We start from the raw sequence: 26,839 nt of genomic DNA, 5'->3' as shown, positions 1-26,839 counted from the left end.
AAATCGAATAATTCTATCACTTAATTTTTCATTCCACCCTAGCTGAGGTCAAAAGGGGTAAAAATACCATTTGTGATACATAATTGAAAAAAAGGGAAATAGTGTACCAAATGATGGACTTTTTCAAGTGCATCATTTTGATGTTCTTAAGGGTTTATATCCGAATTATATTCACTGCTCACCAAATGATGAACCTTTTTATATTATTAGTTATTTAAATAATTTCGAAGGAAGAAAAGGATGTCAGTTGTGCGGGACACAAATCTGGCTTGGACTTGAATTGTCTGAGAAGTTTTGACGATAATTTTCCTAAAAAATAAAATAAAAAATAAAATAAAAAAAAGTAAACTACTCGTCTCCCCTACTCGCACATTTTTTATGCTTTTGCTTTTGAAGAACTCATGTTTGGTTAGGAAACGTGCAAAAGCTTTGGAGAATTTGTGCTCTGACGCAAGCATGGGAACACTCTAAAAGAAGGGCATAAGGAGTGATAATATTATCTTAAATTTTGTTGGTAAATTTAGTTTTTTATTAAGAGGCTCCACATTTTTTCTGCCTATGATTATAACAGGAGTTACCGTTTGAAAAATTATGTAACAAAACCTTCTGCTGCTTTTCTTCTGAGGCACAGTACTAAATAATTGTTATCAGTGGCCTTAGTTGATAAGCATCTGATTGGCTCAATTTATTTTAGGGCTGGAGCACAAATTTCTGTTGGAAAATGATAATCAGAACTACCGTCACACCTTTGAAATCATGGGAATTGAAGTAAGTCATCATTGCGTATGATTTTGCTGTCCCTTATTTCTTTGTGCAATTTTTTTTTTACCTTTTCATAATAAAATTCGCTTTTAAAACATGTAAGTTCCAAGACTATCAGAAGTAGTCTTGGAACTTCTGATGAAAATGAGGAAGAATTCAGATTTCGAGGCTTTTTGTTATCTTTACTGGTAGATTAGTTCTATTAGGAGAACGGAAATTTCAAGGAAACAGATTTACGCCCGTAATTTGTTTTTTATAATTGTACTTTTGCCCCTTCCCCCTTTAGTGATGAAATGATAACTGCTTTTTGAGTTGCTGCAGTTGTCATGTATGCAAATGTTTTTTTAGACTCGTTTTCCTCAACTCACCGTCTTTTTTTCTTTAAATTGTTTGTCATATGAATTTGTGAATCATTTTAGGCCACCTTCGAATATTTAGCTATTTCCAAATTGTGCCAGTATGTGTAATTCCGATAACAGCTTAGTAATACAGTATTAAAATTCTCCCCTTCTGTAGGCTCCCCCTTGCATAAATAAAACAACATAAACAGGTTCTCAATTAAAATTTTTTAAAACATTTTTTTTTTATCATTCTTTAAAAATGAGCAACTCTTCATAACTTTGGACCATTAGGTGGGGTTGAGGTAGTTGCGTCACTTTTGGAGACATATTCTTAATATTTCAACAATTCTTATTAAAATGGTTGCATTAACGCTTTGACGAAACGTTATGTTTGGCTTCGATGAGCCCCAGGGACAAAAAGTAAATAATTATCAGTGGTTTTTCTATAGAGTGAGTGATATATTTTGTCACAATTTTATGGTTCTTAAATCGTACTGCAAGATTTTCACATTTCTAACTTAAATCATCTCTATTGGGCTTATAGGAGCATTAAAGATTTTCACACTTCTAACTTACATCATCTCTATTGGGCTTCTTATTTGTAGGACCAGCATGAATAATTAAATCAACAATGACGCTAATTTGTGGATTGAAGAATTTTTAGTATAACTGGTTTTAAAATTATATGTTTTTATTTGACTTTTTTTTTCAAATTCAGTTCATGGCATAATAACCTAAATAATAGCCTTCTGCATTTTTGTAGTAAAGGAAATAGCTTTAAAAAATTCCGACTGCATGATTCTTTTTTTTTAGTGGCCGAAACTATGCTTTTTCCAAAATTTGTATTGGTCATTGAAAAAGCGGATAGTGTACTGTTTCTAGAATTTACTTCAGTTTTCAAAATTTATTCTATTTTTTTAATTTCTATAATCCAGTATTTTTATATGCCCCAATTTTTTTTACCTGCTTTGCATCTATTTGTTTATATCAATTTATTGAATGACAAGTTCAGTCTGTTGCTAAACCTTTTTCCTGTAGCAATGCATGGAAATGTGATGAGTCTCTGCAATGTATGTCTCTTGTTGGTTGCTGATCGTATATCTTACTGAGACCGGTTTTGGTTTCTATACCTTTCTCTGCCAAAGTCCGTAAGTTTTATGTAAAATTCCTAAAATTTAATCCTTATGCAAAGTGTGGTTAATTGATATTTTTTAATGATTAAGAATTATTTTTGAAACGTGTCAAAAAGGTGTTTCTTTTTCTAGAGTATTTTCAGAAATTCTCTTTTCTCTGCTCCATGGCTCATCTCTATTAGAAAGAATTTTTCTTCTAAGTCATGTATTCTATTGGGTGGTTAAATGTCTCGAGTATTTCACGGAATAATTTATCAAGGTTCAAAAGAGCAGTTGGGATACATGTGCGAAACTTCAAATAGAAAAACAAAAAATATCTTATTCCAATTTGTCTTATGATGATTTGTCCTGTCTTAGCTTGATGCTGATAGTTTGGCTGCGTTCGTTCTGATTCTTCATTTGAAATTTTTCTGACTTCAGTTGTTTTTCTAAATTTAATTCTTTTTTTTTAGTTTTAGATTGCTTCACTTATATTTGTTTTGTCGTTATAATGCAGATTGATACAACTACATACCCCTTTTGATCAGATTCTCATTTTTACCAGACAAATTTGCTATGGAGATAGACCAAGAACGTTAAAAAACTTCACTTGTCAACTTTCAGGTAAGGCCAACTTGCAATCTTTCTTAAATATTTTGTTCTTAATTTATGCTCATCAAATATATATAACTTCACCTATAATTTGAACCTCGATAGTAAGTTCAATTCATTTGATGAATATGTTTAACATGTTCAATGTTTTCCACAATTTTAGGGGATATAACAAAATTTACAGAATGGTGATGTTTCATCCTAAGGATATTAATTAGCTCTTAGGTCTAGAATATAAAATCTGCGGAATTCTTTATCTTGCGTAAAAAAGAAGCAATTCTTGGCTCCTAAAATGTTTTTGGATAAATTTCATATGCGAGATCTAAATTCAAAAATGTTGGAGTCTCACTTTCCAGTCCCAAACCTGGTAAATTTTTTCATTTGAAATTAATCATTTGCATAAATGAAACATAACTCCTTCTGAATTACTGCAGCCACTGCTTAAGACCGCAGCAACCTCTTCTCCCCTTTCGTTATAGATTTTTGAGACAGATGTTTTAAGTGTTTGTTCAAGAACTTTTGAACGGTTTGAGCCCCCCCCCCCTCCCACAGTTACCGAGGTATAATTCCGTTTCTGCCAGAATTGACCTAGAAAGGGGGAGAGTCTAACCCTCTCCCGATGGAAATGGGTCAAAACATAGACCTGGTCGTAAAACTTCCTAGTTAGATTGTGAGAAGAATTAATAGAAGATTTTCAGAATTAAAGAGTATGCATTCGAATCCATATCCAGGATAAACATCAACCTCTCTATTGACATGATTCAAATTCGGTAAGAATAAAAATTATAATTCTGTTTATATGTTCGAGTAAATTTTTCCTTTTTTTTGTTTTATTACTTTCACTTTACATCAGGACAGAATTGTCCTATGCCAAAAAGGTATGATAGGCATAATGATGTGTTTGTTTTTATACCTAGTGCATGCTCTCTGTAAAATCCTTGTTCAGGGGGCATCTTTCTATCTTGGAAAGTAGTAGAATAAGGTGAACGAAACTTTCAGGAATGAATCCAGGGCCAAAAATATACACCAGGAAAAGGTTTTTTTTTTTTTGCAATGATTTTTAAATGCAAATCCAGCGCGAAGTCTGTAAACAGTGATTGAGCACATCCTTATATTTGAGCTCTAAATCTGGGGCCAAAGTAGTTTTTCTTCAGTGGTATGGTAAGTGGTCATAGGAAGCATTTAAATAAAAATGGAACTTGATGAGAGGGTGTCAAGAGTGAAGATTTGAATAAACTGGGGTGGAGAAGGAATATGCTTGGCTGTTTACTTAAGGTGGTTTGACGATGCTTTGAGTGTATAGTAGCAGGAGTTGCAGCATTGTTAATTTTTTTTTGTAAATATTCTTGAATCGGCTCACATAGTTCCATACATTGCATTACATGACGTGTTAATATTGAATGGGATCGTAATTGATTCTCCAGTTACCATCACATTTTGACACAACGCTGTGTTTGGCTGTGATAATTCCCAAGAAGAAAAAGCAAGTAATTATTAGTTAGTTTTTTTTTCAAATGAGGGCACCATTTTGTCACAATTCCATGGGCTAAATATCTTGCTGCTATATTTTCGAATTTGTAAAGAGTCTAATCACGCTCTAGAACACGAGAACGTGACGTTGAATCTCGACATTGATTCCTTTCAGATTTTTTTGGAAATTAAAATCGATTTTTTTTTTTAATTTTTGAAACGAAATTCCTACAACTTCAAAACATCAGCATTTTAGTTGTTATTTATTTTTATGTTGCGAAGAGAAAATTTTGTTGGAATTGAAATTATAATTCATTTTTTATGCTTTTGTACGTGCTTAAAGTAAAGAAGGCGGGACTAAACTCTTTTGATTCTCCCTACTACAATGAGAAAATAAATGCTGTTGGGCTTTGAATCATTATTGCATGCAGCTTTGGGTTTAGGTCAATTTAATATCAGTGCTTGAAGTTGATATTGTTAATGTCTATCAAAGAGTTTGCTGTAACTCTTTGATAAGGAGCAACTCGGTCCAATAGTAACCGAAATTTAAAAAACGGAATTTTGGTTACAATAGATGCAAAAAAATACTCGGTTTTTATGGTTATTTGAAATAGGTATGGCATCTATATATGGCATCATTACATCATGTTAATGTCATGACTCACCAACTGTGCCACGGAAAAGGTGGTATATTCTTTCATATTTTTTGCCAAACTACGATTCTCCCCTAATTAGAACCAAGTTCATTTCGATCTAAAACTCTAAGATAGTTTATCGATTAAATAGTATTGAAATTGTAAACAAAAAATGCGAATTTATTCTTAAATCGACTGAAAGATCGAGTTTCACCCCCCAAAAAAGATATTAGGTCCAAAAGCTATAAGCATGAGGAGACAACTTTTGCCAGGGAGCTAAGCTCTCAATTGCTGAGCAAGCCAAAAGGATAATGATACCACTTTTAGACTGACATTTGAACACAGAAGAATCTAAATCATCTTTATAGGGTTCTTCTTATTTACAGGACCAGCATGAATGATCAAATAAAGTAAAAGGCTTGTTTGTGGGCTGAAGAATATTTAATATAACAGGTATATAATTTTTAAGTTTTTATTTGACTGCTTTTTACCATGTTTTGTCAAATACACTTCTGGATAAAATAGCCTTAATAATCGCACACTACATTATAGTAACAGAGAAAATAGTTTTTGAATCATGTAAAGGAAAAATCCGACTGCATATTTTTTCTTCTTTTGGGGCCACAACTCTATGCTTTTTCTAAAATTTGTATTGGAGATTTGAAAATTGGATAGCGTACAAGTTTAAAAATATCCTATAGTTTTCTAAATCATTTCTGTATACTTAGTTTTCCACATTTTTTTTAAAATCCAATATTAATTTTTTTTTTCAGCTTTGTATTTGTTTGTCTGTCTTATACCTAGCCTTTTCCTTTTGCAATGCACGGAAATAAGTTGAGTGCTGGGCTGTCTTCCACTTTTGTATTTCTCCTTATCTTTCTTAAACTTTCACTTGTTTAATCTGAAAATCAATTATTTGTTATAATTTGGCATATTAAATTTTTTGGAAAAAAATTCTCAACTCTGTGTTTAGAATTCTATTTCTGTGAGTTTAATGTTGTATTTCTATTGGTTATATATAGCATGTAGCCAATCGAATATCTAAACTGTTCATGATATTGAACGCTGAGTAATGAATGACCTCATATTAATGATAGTATAAGCCGAAAGGCATATACTATCCATGCGGCAATGAATGAATGCATCGAAGAATATACTATATACTATAATGCGTCAATGAATGACCAACTTGAGCGGTAGGGCGTTTATTATACAAGTACCCAGAAAGAAAACTAAGGTTTGGTTGGTGTCTAGGGGTAAAATGAAACGGGGATCCCATGGACGAGAAGAAAAAAGCGGGAATTTGTTTGAATGGTCACTGAAATATTAAAGGACTCATTTTATATTTTAAAGAAATATTAAAGTTATATACACCCGTTGATCTCCCTTATGGCTGACTTATGCTACGTTCCAAAGAACTTGCCTTATCGGTATTCCGTAAATAAATTTAAATAGGTAGAATAAGTAAATATTGAATTAATATAGTAAATAAATACGAGCCATAAATATACGATTATATGAATTGAATTGTTGGAAATCCTCTTTGTCGTCAAAGCCAAAGACAGCACTTGGTACCGTTGTTGCCTTTTGATAGAAAAAATAAGAGTTTTAACCTAAAAATTGATTTTAGGAATAAAAGTTAAAAGCATGAGGAGAAAACTGTTGCCAGGGAGCTAAGCTCTCGATGACTGAGCAAGCCAAAAGCATATTGATCACTTTTGGATTGATCTTCAAATATAGAGGAATCTACATCATCCTTATGGAGTTTTTCTTTTTTACAGAGCCAACAGGAAAAGTCAAATCAACATTGCGGCTTGTTAATGGATTGAAGAATATTTATTATAACAGGTATGTAAAAGTTAATTTTCCAATGGATTGCTTTCTTCAAATACAATTCTCGGCAAAATTTGTGGTCAAAAAATCGTTTTCAACACATAAAAAACAAAAAAAAAAAAATCCAAATTTTTATTTAAAATTTAAAAAAAAGATAGTGTACAGTTTTAATAATTTACTTTATTTCTGTAACAACATGGTAAGGTGGTTGGTTTTCACCTACTTTGTTTCTATTTTCCCCCTAAAAAGACCCTGAAAGTTTCAACTTAATAACCTCAGCTGATCCTTAGATGTTGTTGATGTTCCTTTTTGACAACCAGAGGGCACAGTGTGTGTTTCATTGTGATCGTTACCCCTCTCAACACCCGTATACAGTACCTTTTAGAGACCCAGGATCAAACATACCCCCTTTTCCCAATAAAAAACCTTATATGTTAAGAACGGGTAACTTTTATAACTTACAACGCTTGCTACGGGGTATTTTGGGGGCATTGTCATTATTGGAGGCATAGTAATTTGACCTTTTGACTATATTTAACAAAATAGCTATTTCAAAATTATGATCAAAGCTCCTAAAGCTAATCTTGTCTTTTTGGCAGCCAGCCTAGAAGGTCTATCCATAACAGGTTGAGTGGTATTGTTTACTGGTTTTTTTATATATAATTTGCTAAATCATTTTTAATTAAATTTGTATATAAGGCATTAAGTGAATATTCTCCAAATGCCTCTTTAAAGAAATATTAATATTTATTTTGATTCTAATTTCAATAAATATATATGGGATGTATTTCGCTTTTTACTATGTCATTAATAATAATAAAAAATTCCGTAAAAGAAGTTTTTCAAAGAAAAGTAAAAGCTATCTTAATTGTTACAAACCTGACCTGCCTCATTCCCTAACTGTAAAAGTCCAAAGCACATTTAGGTCATCACTTTTCTGGGGGTCTTTTGGATAATCCTTTGAGGAGGGGGCTTCTTTGTTCCAAGTATATCCGTTTAGTTTCTATTAAAGCCTAATTTTCACAACTAGGGTGTAATTATATTTTAATCCCTAGAGTGTTTCAAATAAAAAAAGAGAATATTTTGGCCGAACGCTTGTGAGTTGAACATGTAGTCTGTTTCAATGCCTGTCTCTAATCAGAGGTCTCCAGGGGAGGGGCGCAAGCTGTGAGAAGATAAATGATTGCACACGTCCGAAAAACCAGGGATTGAGGGAGGTGGGCTAAATGTACTGTAGATTTCAGCTGTGCGTATTGTCCCGCGCTCTTATTTTTTGTCTGACGTAACTTTCTGGAATAAAATTTCACAGTTTTTTCTGTCTGAAAGGCTGTAGAAAAGCTATGTTTGCTGTTAAATTATTGAAGCTTGCGTATATTGAAACCCATACGTCATAAAAAAGATGTTGCTAATTTATATTTACTTATCATATTTGATACATTCTAAATTTGTTAAATAGCTGTGGTTCTTGTATAGTCTGCTAAGCATTATTTGCCCTTATTTAGACATACTTTAATTCACCTAGCATACCGAGCCACCAATTTATATCAGTCTTCCGCGTTTATTATATTTGTGTTTTCTCATTCTATATCAGGAATTTACAATATGACCAAAAACAGAAGATACTATTTCCATGTTGCTACCCACGCGAAGAAGAACAGCTTTTATTAAATGATGTATTTGTTGACAAGCATATGTCTGAATGATTCCATGTTGCTAACTTACTTTGACTGATAACATTCTAGGTAAATTGTAAATCTTGAGGGATTTCTTTTCTATACACCATTAATCATTCCCATTTTCAGATGTTTTTTCTGCGAAACACTCGGGAAAGAAAGCTCTGGACACGTTCAGGAAAGTTCTGAAACAATCATTCAGGAGACACAGAAAGTTCTACCAGTTAAATATATAGGGAGGAAGTTATGATACCCGGCACTACCCAGCTTGCATGAAGATCAAGTAAGTAATTTTCTAGATTTCTAAACTGTAAATATTACATTATTTTTCCCTTGCTTGTTTGATTTTATTTATTTATATAATTTTATAATATTTATTTATTTATTTATACTCATATAACCTGCACACTTTCAAATTGGCTCTCTTTTTCCCATGCCATTTAGAATCGACATTCATATCAAGACTTTAAAAATAAAGTTGCTAATGATGAAGTTAACTGCGGAGGAGGGGGTAATTCCAACTAATTGGCATATTCTGCGTGAAATATAAATATTGATATAATTAACATTTAAAAAATTATTTGAAAGGTGACGATTTAAACTTCTGCTAATCATTTATTTAACGAAGTATTTCCGTATTAATTTTTTTTTGTCTGATGTTACAGTATTGCAAACTCGAATGGTAACTTTTCTCTTTGTGTGGGTCAAAAAGTGTAACGAACTAATGAGTAAGTCAAGTTTGTTGAGACAAAAAAAAAAAAAAAATAAATAATCTCGTGCTTTACAATGAAGTAAAGAAATAATTTATAATAAGTATAAAGATATAAAAATCTGAATAAAAATATCACATTGATGCTTTTGAATCGATGAATTTTTGAATTTTTATTGTTATTTGGCCTCTGATAACAAAAAAAGGTCAAATTAGGACAATTAACATAAAGGGCAAATTGGCTCAAGTGTTAAGATTTTATTTTAATCCCAATCCCAACGAAAATTCCAATGGGTTTCTCAAAATTTCGACATGGTTAGTTTAGTGTTGAATATTGTTTTAAATCACAAAAAAAAATTATCTGAAAGGTGACGATTTAAACTTCTGCTAATCATTTATTTAACGAAGTGTTTCCGTATTATTTTTTTTTGTCTGATGTTACAGTATTGCAAACTCGAATGGTAACTGTTCTCACTGTGTGGGTCAAAAAGTGTAACGAACTAATGAGTAAGTCAAGTTTGTTGAGACAAAAAAAAAAAAAAAAAAAAAAGGTGTTCCAAGCATGTACCTACACCTTAGCTAACGCTTCAGTAAATTTTTTTACATACGGCCAACTTCATGACATATCTCCTAAATTCAAGACATATCTCAAAACTTTGAGATATGTCACGTCAACCTAGCGTGCCGAACATGTTATACCCTCAACAGGGTCTTCTAGGCTCAAGGCTCTAGGCAGGCATGCCTTTCCAAAAACTAACCCCCCCCCCCGGGCCGCGGGGCCGAAGTCCGGTTGGCCGCGGGCGGGACCCCCCCCCCCAGGGCTGGCCGCGGGAAGGCGAAAAACAATACAATAGTTGTCATCACTGCTACAGGTTAGTGGTTGAGTTAAGGTGGTTAGTTAATTTATGAACGGGTTGGTGGTGGTTAGTTAATTTATGAACGGGTTGGTGGTGGTGGTTAGTGGTTGGGTTAGTTGATTAGTCAGATTAGGTTAATATATCCAGACCAAGTTGATTGCGATAGTCTATGCATTCAACTCGGTCTGAAATACGGTAGTGGCCATGAGGCAGGACACTCACACCATTCTCGAGCACATAGACTTTGTCGGATATACATGACATTGCATTCTTTTCCACTCTCACAGTATAATTTCTATACTGTAGAGAGCGAATTGCAAGCACTTGTGCTCTCGGCACTAGGCTACTTTCTACACAGTCTCTGTACACGCTCATGTTGAAATTGCTCTTTACAAAATGTGTAGGCACCCATTTATACGCCTTCTTTCCATCCCCACTATGTGTTTCAACGCAATAAACTTTAGGGCCCGGGAACACCCCCCTGGATATCAAATCACTCCCCGTCTCTGATTTTAACATTAATAGTTGGTTGGGGGCTTGACGTTTCACCAACTCGGGGTAGAGTCATGGATTCCAGTTGATGAAATCCATCCGCGAGCTGATGTGTTCCCCCTTTTCTAGATCACCCAATAAATCTTCGGTCCCATTTACCTTTAACAGCAGAGAATCTTTATCCCAATAGTAAACTTGAACCTCCCCCTCCCGTCACCATTGCACCTTGCACACATTGCAAAAAAACGACAACATGAGCTTTTTGGAAATTTCTAGCACTGAAATGCCGCCCGCTATATTCTTGTTCAGTACCACATTTCGCTTTTGCCTGTGTAGAAGAACCATGCCAGTCTCTATGCTCGTGAACGATGTAAAATTGGGATCGGCAATAATTCGTGCACACTCTAGAGGGTCAGTCACGACGTCGCAGCGAGATCTGTTACGTACGCTTTCACACATTTTGCCAAACGCTGAATTTAGAATGAGTTTGTACATGTCCTTCTCCACCTTTGAGTTTGCCCTAGAGCGTTTATCGACAAAAGCGTCGATAAAAGTCTTTAAATATGGTCGCTGATTGAACTATAGAACCCTATGTATTTTGGTGATTTTGAAACCATTGTTCACCATCCAGGTCAAAAGCACATGGTGAACAACAATATTCTCCAGCAATAAGTTTTTGCTTTGAGGGGGTCCAGTGCATCCCTATATCTTCAACCAATTATCTATTGTAGGGGCTCAGTGAGTTTCTACTCACTGGTAGATTGATACAGGGAAAAACAAAATCTTTGACTGAATCTTGAAATGCTCGCGGACTGTGTCCGTTAATTTAAAAGAATCATCCTTGTGGCCCATTGTCCTTGACGGTGGTAATGTCGTGGAACTCACAAAGATTCTCAAGCCATTGATAGTTCCCACACGGCAAAGAGTAGTGAGACATTGCCGAGGGGTATAATGAGTTCATGTTCAAGAACACTGCATTTGACTTTGCACCACTGCTTTGTCCGCTCGGATCGGTTGACAAGACGCGGTCTCCATGAAAAACATACCCACCCCTCATTGAACGCCCTACAAAAAGGTGCTGATCTACATCGGTGATTAGAACTTTTTCCTCCCTACTAAATTTTAAAATACAATCCATCGCCAACGAGGGTGCGGAAAAATAATAGCCTATGTCTAACCCGAACTCTGAATAGATTTGATCTGTCTTCTTACGGAATATATCAAACCGAGTTAAAACGCCACTGGCCATGTACAGTCTATAATAATCCCACCTTTTTTTACAATTCCCCTTAGACCACACCTTCTTGGCAAACTCATATTCCTCGGCTGTGAATTCAATACTGGCCAGTGAATTGTAGAAAGCTTCAATTGGAGGTAGTTTCACCTCGCTTAAGCGAGCGCCAGAACAGTAATAGTCGTATGCGTATACACCTTTGCAGGTCAACAGATCATACATTTCATTGTCTGGAAAGTGCTGTTTAAGCAAGGGAAAGCTATCAAAATTGTCGCTTTTCTGCACTTGAATCAATTGACTCAATGCCTTGGGAAAAAAACTAAAAGAATCTAAAAACCTGATTTTATTAAAACACGTTTGCCCATTATCCACTGCCTGCCATTTCAGTTCGAGAAGCAACAACTTCTCGGCCGATTTGGGAATAATGTTATAGGTAAATGAATTATTTACCCATGGACTATCTACTCCCCCTCCCTTCTTGTACATACGTGCCAGTATCGGTAAAGTAAATTTTAAGTCATAATTGGAATTGTGGATCTAAATTAGGATAAAAAACTGTTTGCTAACATTTAAATTGAAAAGTTGATGCGCAACCCCTCTAAAGGTACTACCCCGCAATGAGAAGATCAGCCATACGTAATTGTGATGTTTGACAGTCGCCCTCCCACCGCCTCTTTTCCCTTTAGTCCCCTTACCCTCCTCTACAAACTCCCCCTTTAATAGTGCTTTACAATGAAGTAAAGAAATAATTTATAATACGTATGAAGATATAAAAATCCGAATAAAAATATCACATTGATGCTTTTGAATCCATGAATTTTTGAATTTTTATTGTTATTTGGCCTCTGATAACAAAAAAGGTCAAATTAGGACAATTAACATAAAGGGCAAATTGGCTCAAGTGTTAAGATTTTATTTTACATGCCTATCCTGTGTAGGCTACCATTGTTCTGACTATTTATAATTCAAGAAGTTCAAAAACAAATTATCTTGTTCACGTTTAGAAAATTTCTGGTTGGATCCAAATAAACTTTAGCTTCGTCTCTTGTCAATTTCCCTTTTTTTTTGGATTTCGTCTATAAAATGAAGGAATAGATTCTAATAATGTAGCTGTGAGCAATTTTTCAATACGAAAATAAAATGGTTTCATAAAGCTGAAGTCCTATTTGATTCCAAATGATGTATAACATGCTGTGGTTGATACAAATATGATATCATTTCGTCACTACCACTGATCGCCTGCTGATAAAATGTCATATTTTAAGTTCGTTGTAATTCAGTATTTAAGTATCATTTCGTGATTTCAGGTATTCTCAGTAACCAATGAAGGATTCCCGGAAATTCAAAGTGTCTCGAACTTGTTCAACATTCTCTATATTATCGGTTTTCAAGGTAAGTGGTTTTATGCGCGTACATTGTCTTTATTTTTTCAATTCAAACAACTATGCCTCTGGGGTCAAAATCATCGGCCCTGTGAGTTGTTACAGAAATTTCAAAAAGGGCTCATTTGATTGGAAATTGAAATTGCCCTTTTTAATAGTTGAAAGTGAGTGGAGAGTAATTAACCCCCCTCTTACGCCCACCATTTCCCCAAAAATATTCAATCAAAGTTTAGAGATAGCCTTTTGTTCAACTTAGTTGAAAGTTCTTGAAATTATGTATTTAAGGATGACAAAACCCCCAGAGCCCCAAGGGCAAAGGTTGTAAGTTATACCCTGGGGGCATATAAGGTTTTTACAGATAGAGTTGTCGTAAAACTTCAAAAGGGGCTCATTGAATTGGAAATTGAGAGGGCCAGTGCTCTTTGTTATAGTTGAAATTAATTGGAGGGACACTAACCCCCCTCTCATGCCCACCATTTCTCCAATACCTTTCTATCTAAATATATAGTAAGCCGTTTTGTTAAATGTTGCATGAAGCGCTGGGAAATAGACCGTTAGCAATAGCACCCCCCCCAGCAATCAGGGCAAGGGTTTTATGTTATGCTTTGGAGGCATTCACGATTTTTATTGAAAATTTTGCTGTATAAACTTCAAGAGGGCTCATTTGATTGGAAATTGAAAGGGCTAAGGCCATTTTTTATAGTTGAAAGTGATTGGAGAGCGACTACCGCCCCTGTCACAAACACTGTTTCCCCAAACACATCAATCAAAATTTTGAGATAGCCATTTGGTTTAACGTAGTTGAAAGTTCTAGAAATTCGTTCTTCGAGGATGACAACCACCCTAACAGACATTAGGGTAAGTGTTGTAATTTATGCCCCGGGGGTATATAAGGTGTTTATAGAAAGCGTTGTCGTTTCCAAAAGGGCTCATTCGATTTGAAATCGAAAGGCCTAGTGCCCTTTTTAATAGTCGAAAGTGACTGGAAGGCTTGACATTTTTATAGCAAAGATCGATGTGGGTATAATGTATTATTTTTTGTTGTTGTTGTTGTTTAGACCAGGGCACTTCGTATCGAAGGAGTTGTCGTGGGAACTTCGAAAAGGGTTTATTCAATTGAAAATAGAAAGGGCTGATCCCCTTTTTATTAGTCGAAAGTATTTGGAGGGCAACTAATCCCCCTTCCACTCCAACCCTCCCACCCCCACCCACGTAATTTCCCCTTATTTTTAAAAACTAAATGTTACCTTAAACATTAAATCAAAATGCACTGTGATAATGCTAATTCCCAATTAGGCATCTCAGCAGTATCCCAAGAACGACTGTGGGTATTATGTTCAAACTTTCGGGGCTACTTCTGCTCTTAAAATTTAACCAAGTCAAAATAGCCTAAGTGTATCCAAGCTATCAAAGAAAGTATAACAGATTTTTTTTTTTGGCGAATTGCATCAAGTTTTCCATTTCAGGTCAACTAGAGGAGGAATGAAACTAAATTAAACAGTACTATTTGTGTCCAGATTTTTAAAAGGTTGTATGTTGTTAAAAATTGCGGAAAATTTTTCTCCAGCTTAGAAATAGCAGGCCAAACTATAAAGTCTTAAAAAACGAAAAGATTTAAAGTATTATTTTCTTTTTCCCTGAAAAGACTATGTCAATATAAAACGAACAGAAATTAATTTAAAAAACTTTTTCCACAAAATAAGTTTTTCAAAGAAAAGTAAAGAACTGCATTTAACAAAAATGAACAAAAATAAAATCAAATAATCTACCAAGCGTGAAATTACCACAAATCAGCATCGATAAATAAATGAAACTCAAAACGAACAGAAATTACAATAATTAACCGAGTCAAACTCAAAACGAGCAGAAATTAACATAAGTTGGGCGCAAAACCCCTATGCCTTCCCAAGGCCAGAACAAAATTTACACTTTACTGAAAAAATACAAATGAATGTGCATTGTCAGTTTAATATACATATACTGATATTTAATAATCAAAATGTTAATATTATTTGATTTGTTAAAGTTATAAAAGTAAAAACATCTATTTCTAACATCCATCAACATCTAAGCCTAATTTATCAACAATTTGCCATGTTTCATAAGAACTGTTGTGGTACATGTACGGAACATCAAACAGAACAAAGAAATATCTTGTTGAATACATGGTCCTTTTTTATTTACTCTTATGATGATTTGTCCTGTCTTAGCTTGATGCCGATAGTTTGGCTGCGTTCGTTCTGATTATTCATTTGAAATACTTCTGATTTCAATTAGTTTTCTAAATTTAATTCTGTTTTATTTTTATTTCAGATTTCATCACTTACGTTTGTTGTTGTTATAATGCAGATTGGTACAGCTACATATCCCTTAATCAGATTCCCTTTTTACCAGACCAATTTGCTATGGAGGTAGAACACTAATGTAAAAAAAAAACTTCACTTCACTTTTCAACTTTCAGGTAAGGCCAACTTGCAACGCTTCGTATATATTTTCTTCTTAGTTTATGCTCATCAAATATATGTGAATGATTGACACATTTCACGTTGTATTGGAATATTAACGAAATGTTTTTTTTTGGGGGGGTGGGGGTGGATGATAGACAAATTTCACGTTGGAATATCAACGAAACGGTTACACACACACACACACACACATATATATATATATATATATATATATATATATATATATATATATATATATATATATATATATATATATATATATATATATATTATATATATATATTCATGTATAAATATGTATATATATGTAACCGTTTCGTTGATATTCCAACGTGAAATTTGTCTATCATCCACTCCCCCCCCCCCCAAAAAAAAAAAACCGTTTCGTTGATATTCCAATATAACGTGAAATGTGTCGTATCATTCACTAGAATGAACCAGTCATTGAAAATTTTAATGGTTATACAAAATAATTAGATAAAGAGAATTGTATCTAAATTAAAGTGAGTCTTTAATCCTTTTTTGACGCTAGATGTAATCAGAGCTGTAACTTAAAATTTAACAATATGTCAAGATATACTTGTAAAAAATCCTGTGGTTTGAGAAAGATCTTACAATATTGAATAATAGTATTATGAATATTTAATGTACTTTTTAGGATTATTTCTAATAAACATAATTTCGCCATGTATATAATTGTATATGTAAAAGTTCATAAGTAAATAATAAATGAAAGTATCCCGTGTATATAAAAGTATATATACTTTTTTTTAACTGCTTTGCGTTTATTTGGCTGTATAATTATTAAAATTTTCAATGGCTGGTTCATTCCTTTACTTAGCTTTCTCCTGTAGTAATATATGAAAATAAGTTGGGCCCTATGTTATTTTCTACTTTTGTATCTATTCCTGTTTTTTTTTTTAACTTTTGCTTGTTAAATCTGAATGTTAATTTCTCGTTATGATTTGGTGCATTGATTCAATTTCTTGTAAAAGAATTATAACTTTCTATTTGTGCAATTTTGTTTCTATGAGTTTAATGTATCCATTTCTGTGGGTATATGTGTATAACATCTAGTCTAATTGCGTCTCGGAATTGTTTATGGTATGGAAGGGCGAGTAAAGTATAATCCTTGTCAAGAAAAACCAAAATAACTTCCATAGAGTTCAAGTTTTTAATGATAGTTAGTTTAAGAAGGACATTAACACCACTTCTACTGATATGGATACTGACACTGATATGCTTACAAGGAACGGACTCGCATGTTTTTCATCGCCTTTAGCTGTTGACATATCCCTAAATCTTCGACTTCAGTCAGGTTATAGGAGTATAATGTGGCAGGGCAATTTCAGATCTTTAAAAATCTATGTTTTACTTCTTGTAATGCTTATTCGTGTAATATTTATCCTGAATTAGTTTCTGAGGATTATTTCATGTTTAACAGATTGAATTGTTTCATTGTTTGAATATAAGTTCTATTTTCTTTTTTTGGTGACAATACGGTCTAAGGAAGTCTTTATTAGCAATTTCTATTAGAAACAATTTGCTTACTGGCTTAGTTCCAACAGCTGTACAATCTGTGTCATCCTTCACCATATCCATTCCATTATCCTCTCAAATTATATTTTTAATAAAAAAGGCTTAAGTTGAACATACTTTCTGTTTATTTGTTATAGGTGGGAATAATAGAGCTTAGCACGACTTACATTTTGTAGCCTTTCGTACAATTTTATGTTCATTGATTTATTTTTTACCTTCTTTGATTTATTTGATACAAGAACTATAACACTCCGAATTTCTGTGTTTTTTTTTTTTGGTTTTGTTTTGTCTAGACCATGGTTTGTGTGTGCTCAACTCAAATTATGAAACTCGATTGAAGTTTTTATTATCTGACCTTGTATTAATATTGAAACTCAAATTATATATATATATATATATATATATATATATATATATATATATATATATATAGATATATATAGATATATATATATATATATATATATATAGATAGAGTATAAATTTTAGAAGTATAGATTTTTAAATTTAGCCACATTCAATTTTCTTTCCGTAAATTCTAGTCGTTCAATAGAAACATCTTAAGTATTCTAATTAGGGTGATGCATCTTGTGGTGATGTAAAATTCTGCATCCAATGATGATAAACTAGAGGCTGTTCCTTATTCCTGATTATTACTAGGATCCAATTTCTGAATTAATTTCACCGTTCATCACTAAGAGATAGAGTTTATTAAATTCATCTAAATGTGAACTTTTCTCTCCCCGGTTCTGAAAATGTACAATTGAAGTTGTAGTTTCAAATTGTAGTGGGACAAGACAAATCGCCGTTATTATATTTTTCAATAATGGTGGCATCCAGAGGATATGACGTTGAACTGATTATTCCTTGTAGGTAAAATTTCGTTTAAACAGTTTTTGGGCTATTAGTATTCATTTTAATCAAGTTCAAATTTTTCTCTGATGTCGAATCTTTACCAGCGATATCCAATATTGGATCTAATCCAATGAAACAGATGGGGTGAATCGGGTATTAGAAAACTCAGCTTTAATAGTTCATTCAAGTAGTAATTATGCTAATAATTTAAGTAATTTAATTGTTCGTGGGAATAAGTAAAGATCCAAGGCCGCGCTAATCCTGAGTTAACTGGTTTAAACCTAGAATACCAAATTTTCGTCATTAGTTTTGGTTGTAATGATGAAATATCCACTTTAACGAACTAGAGTCTCTGAGTCTGATGGTGATAAGTTAATCTGATTCAGTGTTGATTAATTTCCATGTTAACTTGGCCTTAGAGGAGGCCGGATTTAATGAATTTCTCCTTTCAGGTTTCCAACTCTGGACTGCTTCTTGCTAGCCATTATGGTACTACTGATTTACGGTAGGTCATACAGCTTTACGATTTATCTTTCCCTTGGATCATGAACAGTAGTTCACCTTCTTTTTTTTATTTGTTGAGACTTTTAAAACCTCTAACCTTTTGTGAATATCTTTCCATAATCAAGCATGTTTAGCATCAAAAGTGTTGCCACGTGTTAATTGGAAGTATTTGTTTTTAATACTGAACTCTAAAAACGGGTACATTAGAGTAGAAAATCTGAGAAAAGGTATAGAGCATAACCGCATAATATTTGGACTATAATTATGGGCCTAACGAAAAGAAGGTCTTCCTTCAATGGGGCGGGAAGGGGTCTTAAAGTAGGATTTAAAGAGGGGAAGGCATAAAGAGTGAAGGTTTAAATAAATTGGAGAGCAGGAGGAATATGCTTATCTGTGTTTACTTCAGGCTGTTTTTTGATTCAGTTAGTTTTCAGTAGCAGTAGTTTTTGTAGTAATGTGCTGCATTTAAATAGACTCGATTAGACTTGCCTTACATTCCAATATTGTACTGAACCGTAAATAATTCCCCATGCCCTTTCCATAGCATTACAGATAGGTGTTTTGAAAACTCTGGTGCGCATAACAACTTGTGTTATACTCAGGTATGTGGGTCGTTTCTGGAGTATAACCGTGGGAAACTCGGTGAAATCTTAGCCTAGGGAACGATCTACCAGTGTTCAAAGTCCATCAGACAATCAAGACTAAACATGCCTGCCTTTTATACTAAAACTTATCCGTGAGCATTGGGTAATATATACGGAATTTAGATCCTTTGAACCTGGGATTCTGGGGTCATTTTGATCCCGGAGGTATACTTATTAGGGGGTTTGACTAATGTAAACAAAATAGCTATTAAAAATTCCATCCGATAACATGGGATGTTACGGGGATTCCTGGTTTCTACGGCAACCCCTTTCATATATAGGCAACCCTTTTCATATACTTGCGATATATTTTTCTCTTTACTCTAAGCAACATTATTAGTATGACTCTGAGAATACATAATCAATTATTTTTCGTTTTGGTTGTCATGAGTACTCCTGTTTGAGTATCAAATATATGTTTCCTCCCCCTTTTCTACAAATTCCCTTTTTTTCGTGTTTCTGCTGTTCTTTAAAATGATAAAATTCACTAAAATCTGTCTGACATTTCTTAAATACGAGTTGAATGGGTTAAGTGGAAACTTGAACAACCACATGGATTTTAGGAAAAATTAATAATCGGGAATTTAATTTGTAATGTAAAAGACCTCTATATTTGTATAGGTTTCGGTTGTAACTGGTGCCAAAAAAAAAAGAAAAAAAGAAATGCTGATGAAAAATTATAAAAATTTTATGCCACTAAACAGCTTAAGAAGATTTAGTAAGTCATTGGGAATCAAAAGGTTGTTAATTTTTTAGTTTCTGCAAACCAAATGCGTTGTTTTTAAATCTAACTAATCACTCTTGGAATTTTAATATCTAGAATTATTGAATATTAAGTAAATGTTGTCAATAAAAATTCAGTTTTTACACTTTTCTCTCTTATGAAAGAATAATAATGGGAGTGCTTTATCTTATGTCGACAAGTAACATGTTATCCAGTTCTGCTACCGACTCTCAATGACGAAGAATACTCAGCTCACTCTGATATATCAACCCTATTATAACCAAACAATTATCTATTTCTTTGTCAACGCCCTCACGGAAATCCTTTTTTTTTCAGGTTTCGCGAAGTGTTTGTTCGCATGTTAACAAGTGTTCACAGTAGACACAAAGTCTATTAGTTCTTTGGCGACGTATATCTAAAGGTATGTACTTTTATCTCAAAGGGCCATATCTCGTACGTATAACTCACTCATATTCCGTTAAAAACAAAGTTACTGTGCTTAAATAGTTGGCTCATAGGTAAACGAATCCCCAATTCCTATCTTGCCATTCAAAATAAGAACTGTGCTCGTTCAACATTTTAAGCGATTATATCACCGATGATATTATTTCTCATTTCGTTTCATCACCACATTGATATTCTTGAGCGAGCATAATAGTTCAAAAGCAGCCATTGCTACTTCACATCAAGTGATTTTCTTGAAGAATTATCATCTACTTCCGTTATAATTAAAAATAGGCACAATATCGTTATTTTAGTGACAAATTTTTCACTTTTTTATAATGCTGAAATTTTTTTTTCTAGTTTGCACTTCTGATAGCATTTTAGAATATTGATCAAATAGAAAGAAAGTTAATAATTGGGACGACACGTCCTATTCTGAATTCCTTGATTTTTCAAACATATGAAGCCTCAGACAAATCTGAAACCAAGAAAAATCTGATGAAAGTTAACCTGCCTTTTTGATAGATAATCCTAAATAGGTAACCACATTGCTCCTTTGTCTATTTTGAAAGACAAAAGGCTTTACACGATAATATAGAATTTAGACAGTAAGTGTTTTAATAGGTGTGCGTGTAACTAAACCCCTGTGCAACTCAACCCCGTTTAACTGAACATCTGTGCAACTAAACCCCCGTGAAACTGAACCCCTGTGCAACTCAACCCTCGTGCAACTCAAACCAGTATTTCAGTATTTTTCAACCATTAGGCAACATCATGGGGTAAAACAAGTTAGAATCTGTTCATGTTATACCTTGTTGTAATCGTTTGTTTTTGAAGTCATGAAACAAATGTGTGTCAAGATCATTCATAAAAAAGCTCTCTTTTGTTGTCACAAAAAAATAATAAAAAATAAAACTAATAAACACAGCCTAAGTTTCTACTACCTATGCTGTTGTAATAAATATCTCTGTTGAAAATTTCTGAACTTTGCCAAATCGGGCCAAATCGTACTGTAAAATACAGAGTGAATCGGAAATTAGAAAACTCAGTTTTCGCTAGCAAAACTACTCATTTTGACGTTAATAAGTGAAAATTTGCTGTTAAATTAATCCCATAATTATGTTGACTATAACTAACAAAGAATAAATGTAGCCTCCAGATTGAAATCAGCAAATTTTACTAGACAATTTTATGAAATGATCAATAAATAAAGCTTTTTAGAAGCCAATCTGCCCAGATCTCCTTTTTTCAATCTCCTAATTAGTATATTGCCAAGAATAGTCCTTAAAAATTACCTTAGGTTGAGTAAAGTTTCAATATTCTTAGGTGGAAGTAGTATTTCCTGAGTGTTGTAACATTCTCTATAAATAGTTGAACCCTAGATTAATTTTGATTTGCCTTCACCCCCAAGCCGAACGGTGGCTTGCTGGGCTCTTTTTCAATTTGTTTTGCACTTTGAAATCTGCTTTTTTTCTAAATAGTTTTTAAAGGATTCGTTCAAGTTGAAGTTTTGAATATTTTAGATGTCTACCTCTTTACTTTATGACGATCATGATAGCCCTATTTGTCAAATGGTGTTTTAGGATGGCTTCATTTGAGAACTCGGCCCCTCCCTCTCTGATGTTTCTTTTCAATGGTATATATGAATGGCTGTAATGCTATCTTCCGGTATCATTTTTTTTTTGTTGGTTGATTGCAACTGTTAAAAATATTTTAAAAGTTGTAATTTTTGAATGTGTATTTGACTTGAAATTGGAAATTAAAGTGAACAAAAGGCTCATTTCTTTCATTAATTCTTTCTCTTTAGGGCTTTAATCTTTTTTTGGATGTTATCATCTCAACTTTGACTTGACTAAAACATGCTGCTGTATCTTGATAAGCCCATGAAAACTAGGCTTTCTCCACAATGCCAATAATCCTTCCATAGGTTGAACTCAAATTCTGAAGGTTTATACACAAATACATATAAACATATTTGAAGATTGGCTGATACAGTAAATAATAAGTGAATATTAGCTCGTCTCCTTTTTTGAGGCTTAGAAAGGGAAAGCTCTTTTCTGGGGAAACTTCCGAATTCAGAGTTATTTCTTCAAAGATTTAGGTAATAAACGTTATGCTGTTGTATTTATTTTGTATCTTTCTGACTTATTTGATAAAAGAACTATAACGCTCCGTATTTCTGGCTGTTATCTATTGATCGGGGTTTGAATGGTCAGTATAGCAATGATCGATGTCTTCTTACCTTTTTAAAATCCAAATCTAACTTACCGATCGAAATTCACATCGGAAAGTTTAGAAGCATAGATTTTTAGATTTGCCCAAACTCTCTCTTTCCCAAAATTCTAGTCGTTCAGCAGAAACTAATTATGGTCATGTGATGATAAACTAGAGGCTGTTGCTGATTCCTGATTATTTCTAAGATCCAATTTCTGAATTAATTTTCCCGGTCATCACAAATAGTGAAGGTTTATATTATTTAACTAACTATGTACTTTTCTCTCGCTGGTTCCGAAAATATCAAGTGAACATCCAGAGCCAGTCCAAAAGCAGGTGGTCCCCAAATTAGGCGGGAATAGGTCGTAATAATGGATTTAAAGTAAAATGGAACTTCTCAGAAGGATGATAAATTTGATCATAAAAAAAATGTCTATTTTGTAATGTCTATTATGTAATGTCTATTTTGGTGATGTGATGATAAACTAGAGGCTGTTGCTGATTCCTGATTATTTCTAGGATCCAATTCCTGAATTAATTTTACCGTTCATCACAAATAGTGAAGGTTTATATTATTTGACTAATTACGAACTTTTCTCTTGCCAGTTACGATAATATCCAATTGAAGCTTCAGTTTCGAACTGCAGTTGGAAAAGAAAATCAGTAATGGTTGGATCTAGAGGATATGAAATTGAAGTGATTATTCCTTGTAAGTACACCTTAGTTTAAAACGATTGTTGGGCCGTCAACATTTATTTGAACCTAACAATTCTTATGCCAAATTTTTTACCAAGCGATTTCCAATATTGGCCCAAATTTAATTAAAATAGAAAGAGTATCAGGAATCAGAAAACTCAGCTTTAATTGTTAATTAGAGTATTAATGTTACTAATCATGTAAGTAATTTAATGGTTAGCGGGAATAATTTAAAGATTCAAAACAGCGTTAATCAGAACTTAACTAGTGTAAATGCTGAATACCGACGTCCCGGAATACTGAAGTGACCCGGTTAAATTTACTTTGGCAGCCGTGAGCCCTTCTAACAGCCGGATTTTGGTAAAATACCTGTCAAGATAGAGGTAAGAGCCCTCTTCTAACTCCTTCGAAAGGTGAAGAACAGCTGCAGTTCCTAATCCCTTACTTTTCAGGTCTGGGGGTAAAGTGGTTTTTTTTTTCCCTGGTAGATCGTGAAATCGTACACCAAGCCCGAGGATCCAGCCAACACGAAATTCTTCAGTCCAAGGGGATTAGATTTGTTGGGAACATACTGTTTCAGATTGCACCCTCCCGCAAACGGGATCATATGCTCATATATACTCAAAAACTGCTCTCGTTTCAGTTTAAAACACTGTTGGCGAAGTGCTTCTAGTAGAGGGCTGACTTTCCACAAGCGATCTGTCGTCTTTGTCTCCGGTTCGACATCGTTATAAACGAGGAACTTTAAATTCCGTCGTATTGTAAAAAAGACATGTTTTGGCAGACAACAGGTACTTGGAACTTCTGGCTCCAGTACATACGTATTCTCGGGAACTTCAGGTTACTCATAATAATTGACAGATCAAAAAACCCCTCAGTTCAGAAGACGATACCGAAAGGGATTTGCCCGGATTTTGTTTGAGGATATTGTAGCTCATGGCAAATGTCATTTTTTTCAAACACACTATCCGGAAAGTACTCAAAGAATTATTGGTGCGGTTTCCATTTAGTCCTGGGAGAAATATCATCAGTAGTCGTTGGCAGGTACTGGAAGAGGTCGTTAAGTGAGGACGGTTGTGTCCATTTTCTAAGTGGACGACGTACTTTGCCAGACTTAGTCTCTCCCGCACCACTACTCGGAATACCTGGTTCGTCTTCCACACTGGAAGCTGAAGGATCTTACTCTTTATCGTCAAAAAGAACATCGAAGTTCCTGACGCTTACAGTTTCAAGAACTGGTTCCTTTTCAGTATCTGATAGCGGCAGTCATTGAGGGGGTGCATCTGTAACCGAAAAAATAAAAATTCGGCTACAGAAAACTGGACTCAGATTGCATATCAGCAAGAACAAAAACCACAAAACGTGATTCAGGTAAGTTACATTCATCCAACCTGTCAACATACAAAAGCCATAAAAATAGATTTCTTAAGGCGGCGTTTTAATTGGAAATGCTTTTGCTCATTTGCCCACCCATGCTTTGAGTAAATATGCCATCCAGCTCTGTCGACTCTGATTGGCTGCTGTTAATAATTTACGTGAAGGTTTCGGGTATTAACACGGTTGTCAGTAAGCTAAAAAGGACTACTGCAATCCTAAGATGTGCCTATGAGTCAAGGACCCTTCCTTGGTCTTCCAGACCTTCATTTCGATCGGCAGCAACTTCAAACGTCTTGAAAACAAATAAAAGGAAACAGTCTAACCTGTTGGACTTCTGCGTTCAGACCGAACGTCCAGTCGGTTGGACAAGCAAAAATATCGACCAGTAGATGGGGCTACATGTGAACATTATCAATGTTCTTGGCCTAGAGCAGTAGCCTATTCTCAGGTGTACTTGCAAGATTTTTGCAGCCCATAAAACGTACTAAATTTTTTTTTTCGAAATTTTTCTACCTGGGTCCCTTCTTCGACGTCCAGACTTAACACACGAATTTGCTTGCAAGTTCTCCGCCATTTCTTTTAGAACTGAGAAAAAAATCACACATGGCTCTTGAAGTGTCTTCTTATGAGCTGTGCTATCGCTGAGACTGGACTTCGCTCAGCTTGAACGAAAAAGTTATGAAGCGAACGTCCAACGGGTTGGACGTTTGGTCCGAGGAGGTTATTACATCTTTTCTTTCATGTTATGTTATTTTTTCCAACTATCACCGTTTTGTTTCCAAATAAACCTATTTTAACATCTAAAACAAAAAAGGTATATTTAGGCTGAATGCTTGTGAGCTGAACATGTTGCCTATTGCAAAGGTGGAAGTAAGAGGTCTAATTAGCCTAATAGATAAATAGGAATGGTTGAACAAAATCGTAGGAAAACCATGATAAAAAAAATTCTCTTTTTGCTCTAGGCTCTTTACTCTAATGATTTAATTGAGGACTTGAAGTCAACCATTTATCTGATCCTCAATCATCCATAGCAACTCATTTTTTTTTAGTCCGCCTTCGGCATCTGTGTATTGATAATTTTACCGAGAATGGAGACTTCTGCATGTTGTTGCCCATATATGTAAGAATAATATATATACATATATATAACCCAATTGTTATTAAATGATGCTTTATTGACAAGCATATGTCTGAATGATTTTATGTTGCTAATTTATTTTTTCTGATTACAGTTTAGGTAAGTTATAAGTGTCAAAACTTTTTTTTTCTGTTCACTTTTAATCTTTTTGATTTCCAGGTAATTTTGTCTGCGCGAACATTCAAGGAGATATTTAAAGAAAGCTCTACCAGTAAAATCTATAAAGTATGCTTATGACACTACGCCACCCAGCTTCCAAGTAAGTAAATCTTCAGATTCTTAAATTATGTATTTGCTTACGTACGCTTCTTTTTAAAGATTTTTTTTCTTTTGTTTAAAAAACAACTAGTACATAAGGGATGGGATTTCCCAGTTTTCAGATCGTTTCCCTATCCTATGTCGTTTAGAAACATAAGAATGAAGCTTCTAGTATATGCTTTTTTCTCGAGTGGTGTTTTTTCAGGGGGGGGGGGGGGAGGAGGTGGTTGACAAAATTTAGATTGGGACGTGAACGAATCGGAAAATTAAATGCAAAATATAAGAAATTATTATAAATATTTCGGGGACTAGGGTACGAGCAAGAAGCTGCCCTATGTTCTCCTGCGTGTTTAAGATACGGATTGTTTTTTTTTCTTTTTTGTTGCCAGTATACACTTTTCTTAAAAAGTGGATATTTTTTTTTTATTTGGTTCCCAATTTTTTTTTCTTCTTCTAGATTAATAGAGTCATCTTGAATGTCTATTCTGTTAGATTGTTGGCTATGAATCTATCACATAACTATCCATTTCTCAAAGTCTCTAGTAAAAGAGAATCGAACAAGTAGAGAGCTATTTCTTGATTATTCCAAATTATTATGATGTAAATTGTAAAATTGTAGCCGTGCACTGGAAATATTTCTTGTCTCTTATATAAACGAATTATATAACTTCATTTATTCCCATGGATTTGAGATATTTGTTGTAACTTGAATAGTCTAATAGAAATTATTTGATGGTTGACGGTTCAAATATATGCTCAGTATTTGTCTTACGTTGTATTTGTCACCATACCAAGTGTCTATACATCTACGTCACTTAGCATTTTCCGACAAAATTGAGAAAAATCCAAATAAAAACCTCAGTTGT

At 34.0% G+C, this 26,839-nt stretch overlaps 1 protein-coding gene across 21 annotated transcripts in view; it reads left to right on the top strand.

Annotated features, from left to right (window-relative positions):
• LOC148953208 (ATP-dependent RNA helicase vasa-like) overlaps positions 1 to 26,839 on the top strand; it is a 152,188-nt gene that overhangs the window by 63,874 nt on the left and 61,475 nt on the right. For 14 of the 21 annotated variants that reach the window (XM_089088363.1, XM_089088364.1, XM_089088372.1 and 11 more), the window contains 6 exons: positions 13,038 to 13,122; positions 15,426 to 15,573; positions 18,427 to 18,479; positions 20,183 to 20,267; positions 23,111 to 23,213; positions 25,875 to 25,974. Coding sequence is in view for 6 of the 21 variants with exons in the window: in XM_089088383.1 (XP_088944509.1) it covers positions 695 to 768; positions 2,689 to 2,694 (80 nt within the window). In the remaining 15 variants the exon portion in view is untranslated. Of the gene's footprint in view, positions 1 to 694; positions 769 to 2,688; positions 2,840 to 5,318; positions 5,386 to 6,713; positions 6,781 to 13,037; positions 13,123 to 15,425; positions 15,574 to 18,426; positions 18,480 to 20,182; positions 20,268 to 23,110; positions 23,214 to 25,874; positions 25,975 to 26,839 lie in introns of those variants that run through there. The other 7 variants (XM_089088383.1, XM_089088384.1, XM_089088389.1 and 4 more) reach the window with 2 other exon arrangements.

The sequence above is a fragment of the Artemia sp. Qi Xiang Cuo genome, chromosome 4, assembly GCF_049724085.1.
Source record: "Artemia sp. Qi Xiang Cuo chromosome 4, ASM4972408v1, whole genome shotgun sequence".
Taxonomy (NCBI): domain Eukaryota; kingdom Metazoa; phylum Arthropoda; class Branchiopoda; order Anostraca; family Artemiidae; genus Artemia; species Artemia sp. Qi Xiang Cuo.
The sequence above is the reverse complement of the archived record's forward strand: the minus strand, read 5'-3'. Positions and strand labels throughout refer to the sequence as shown.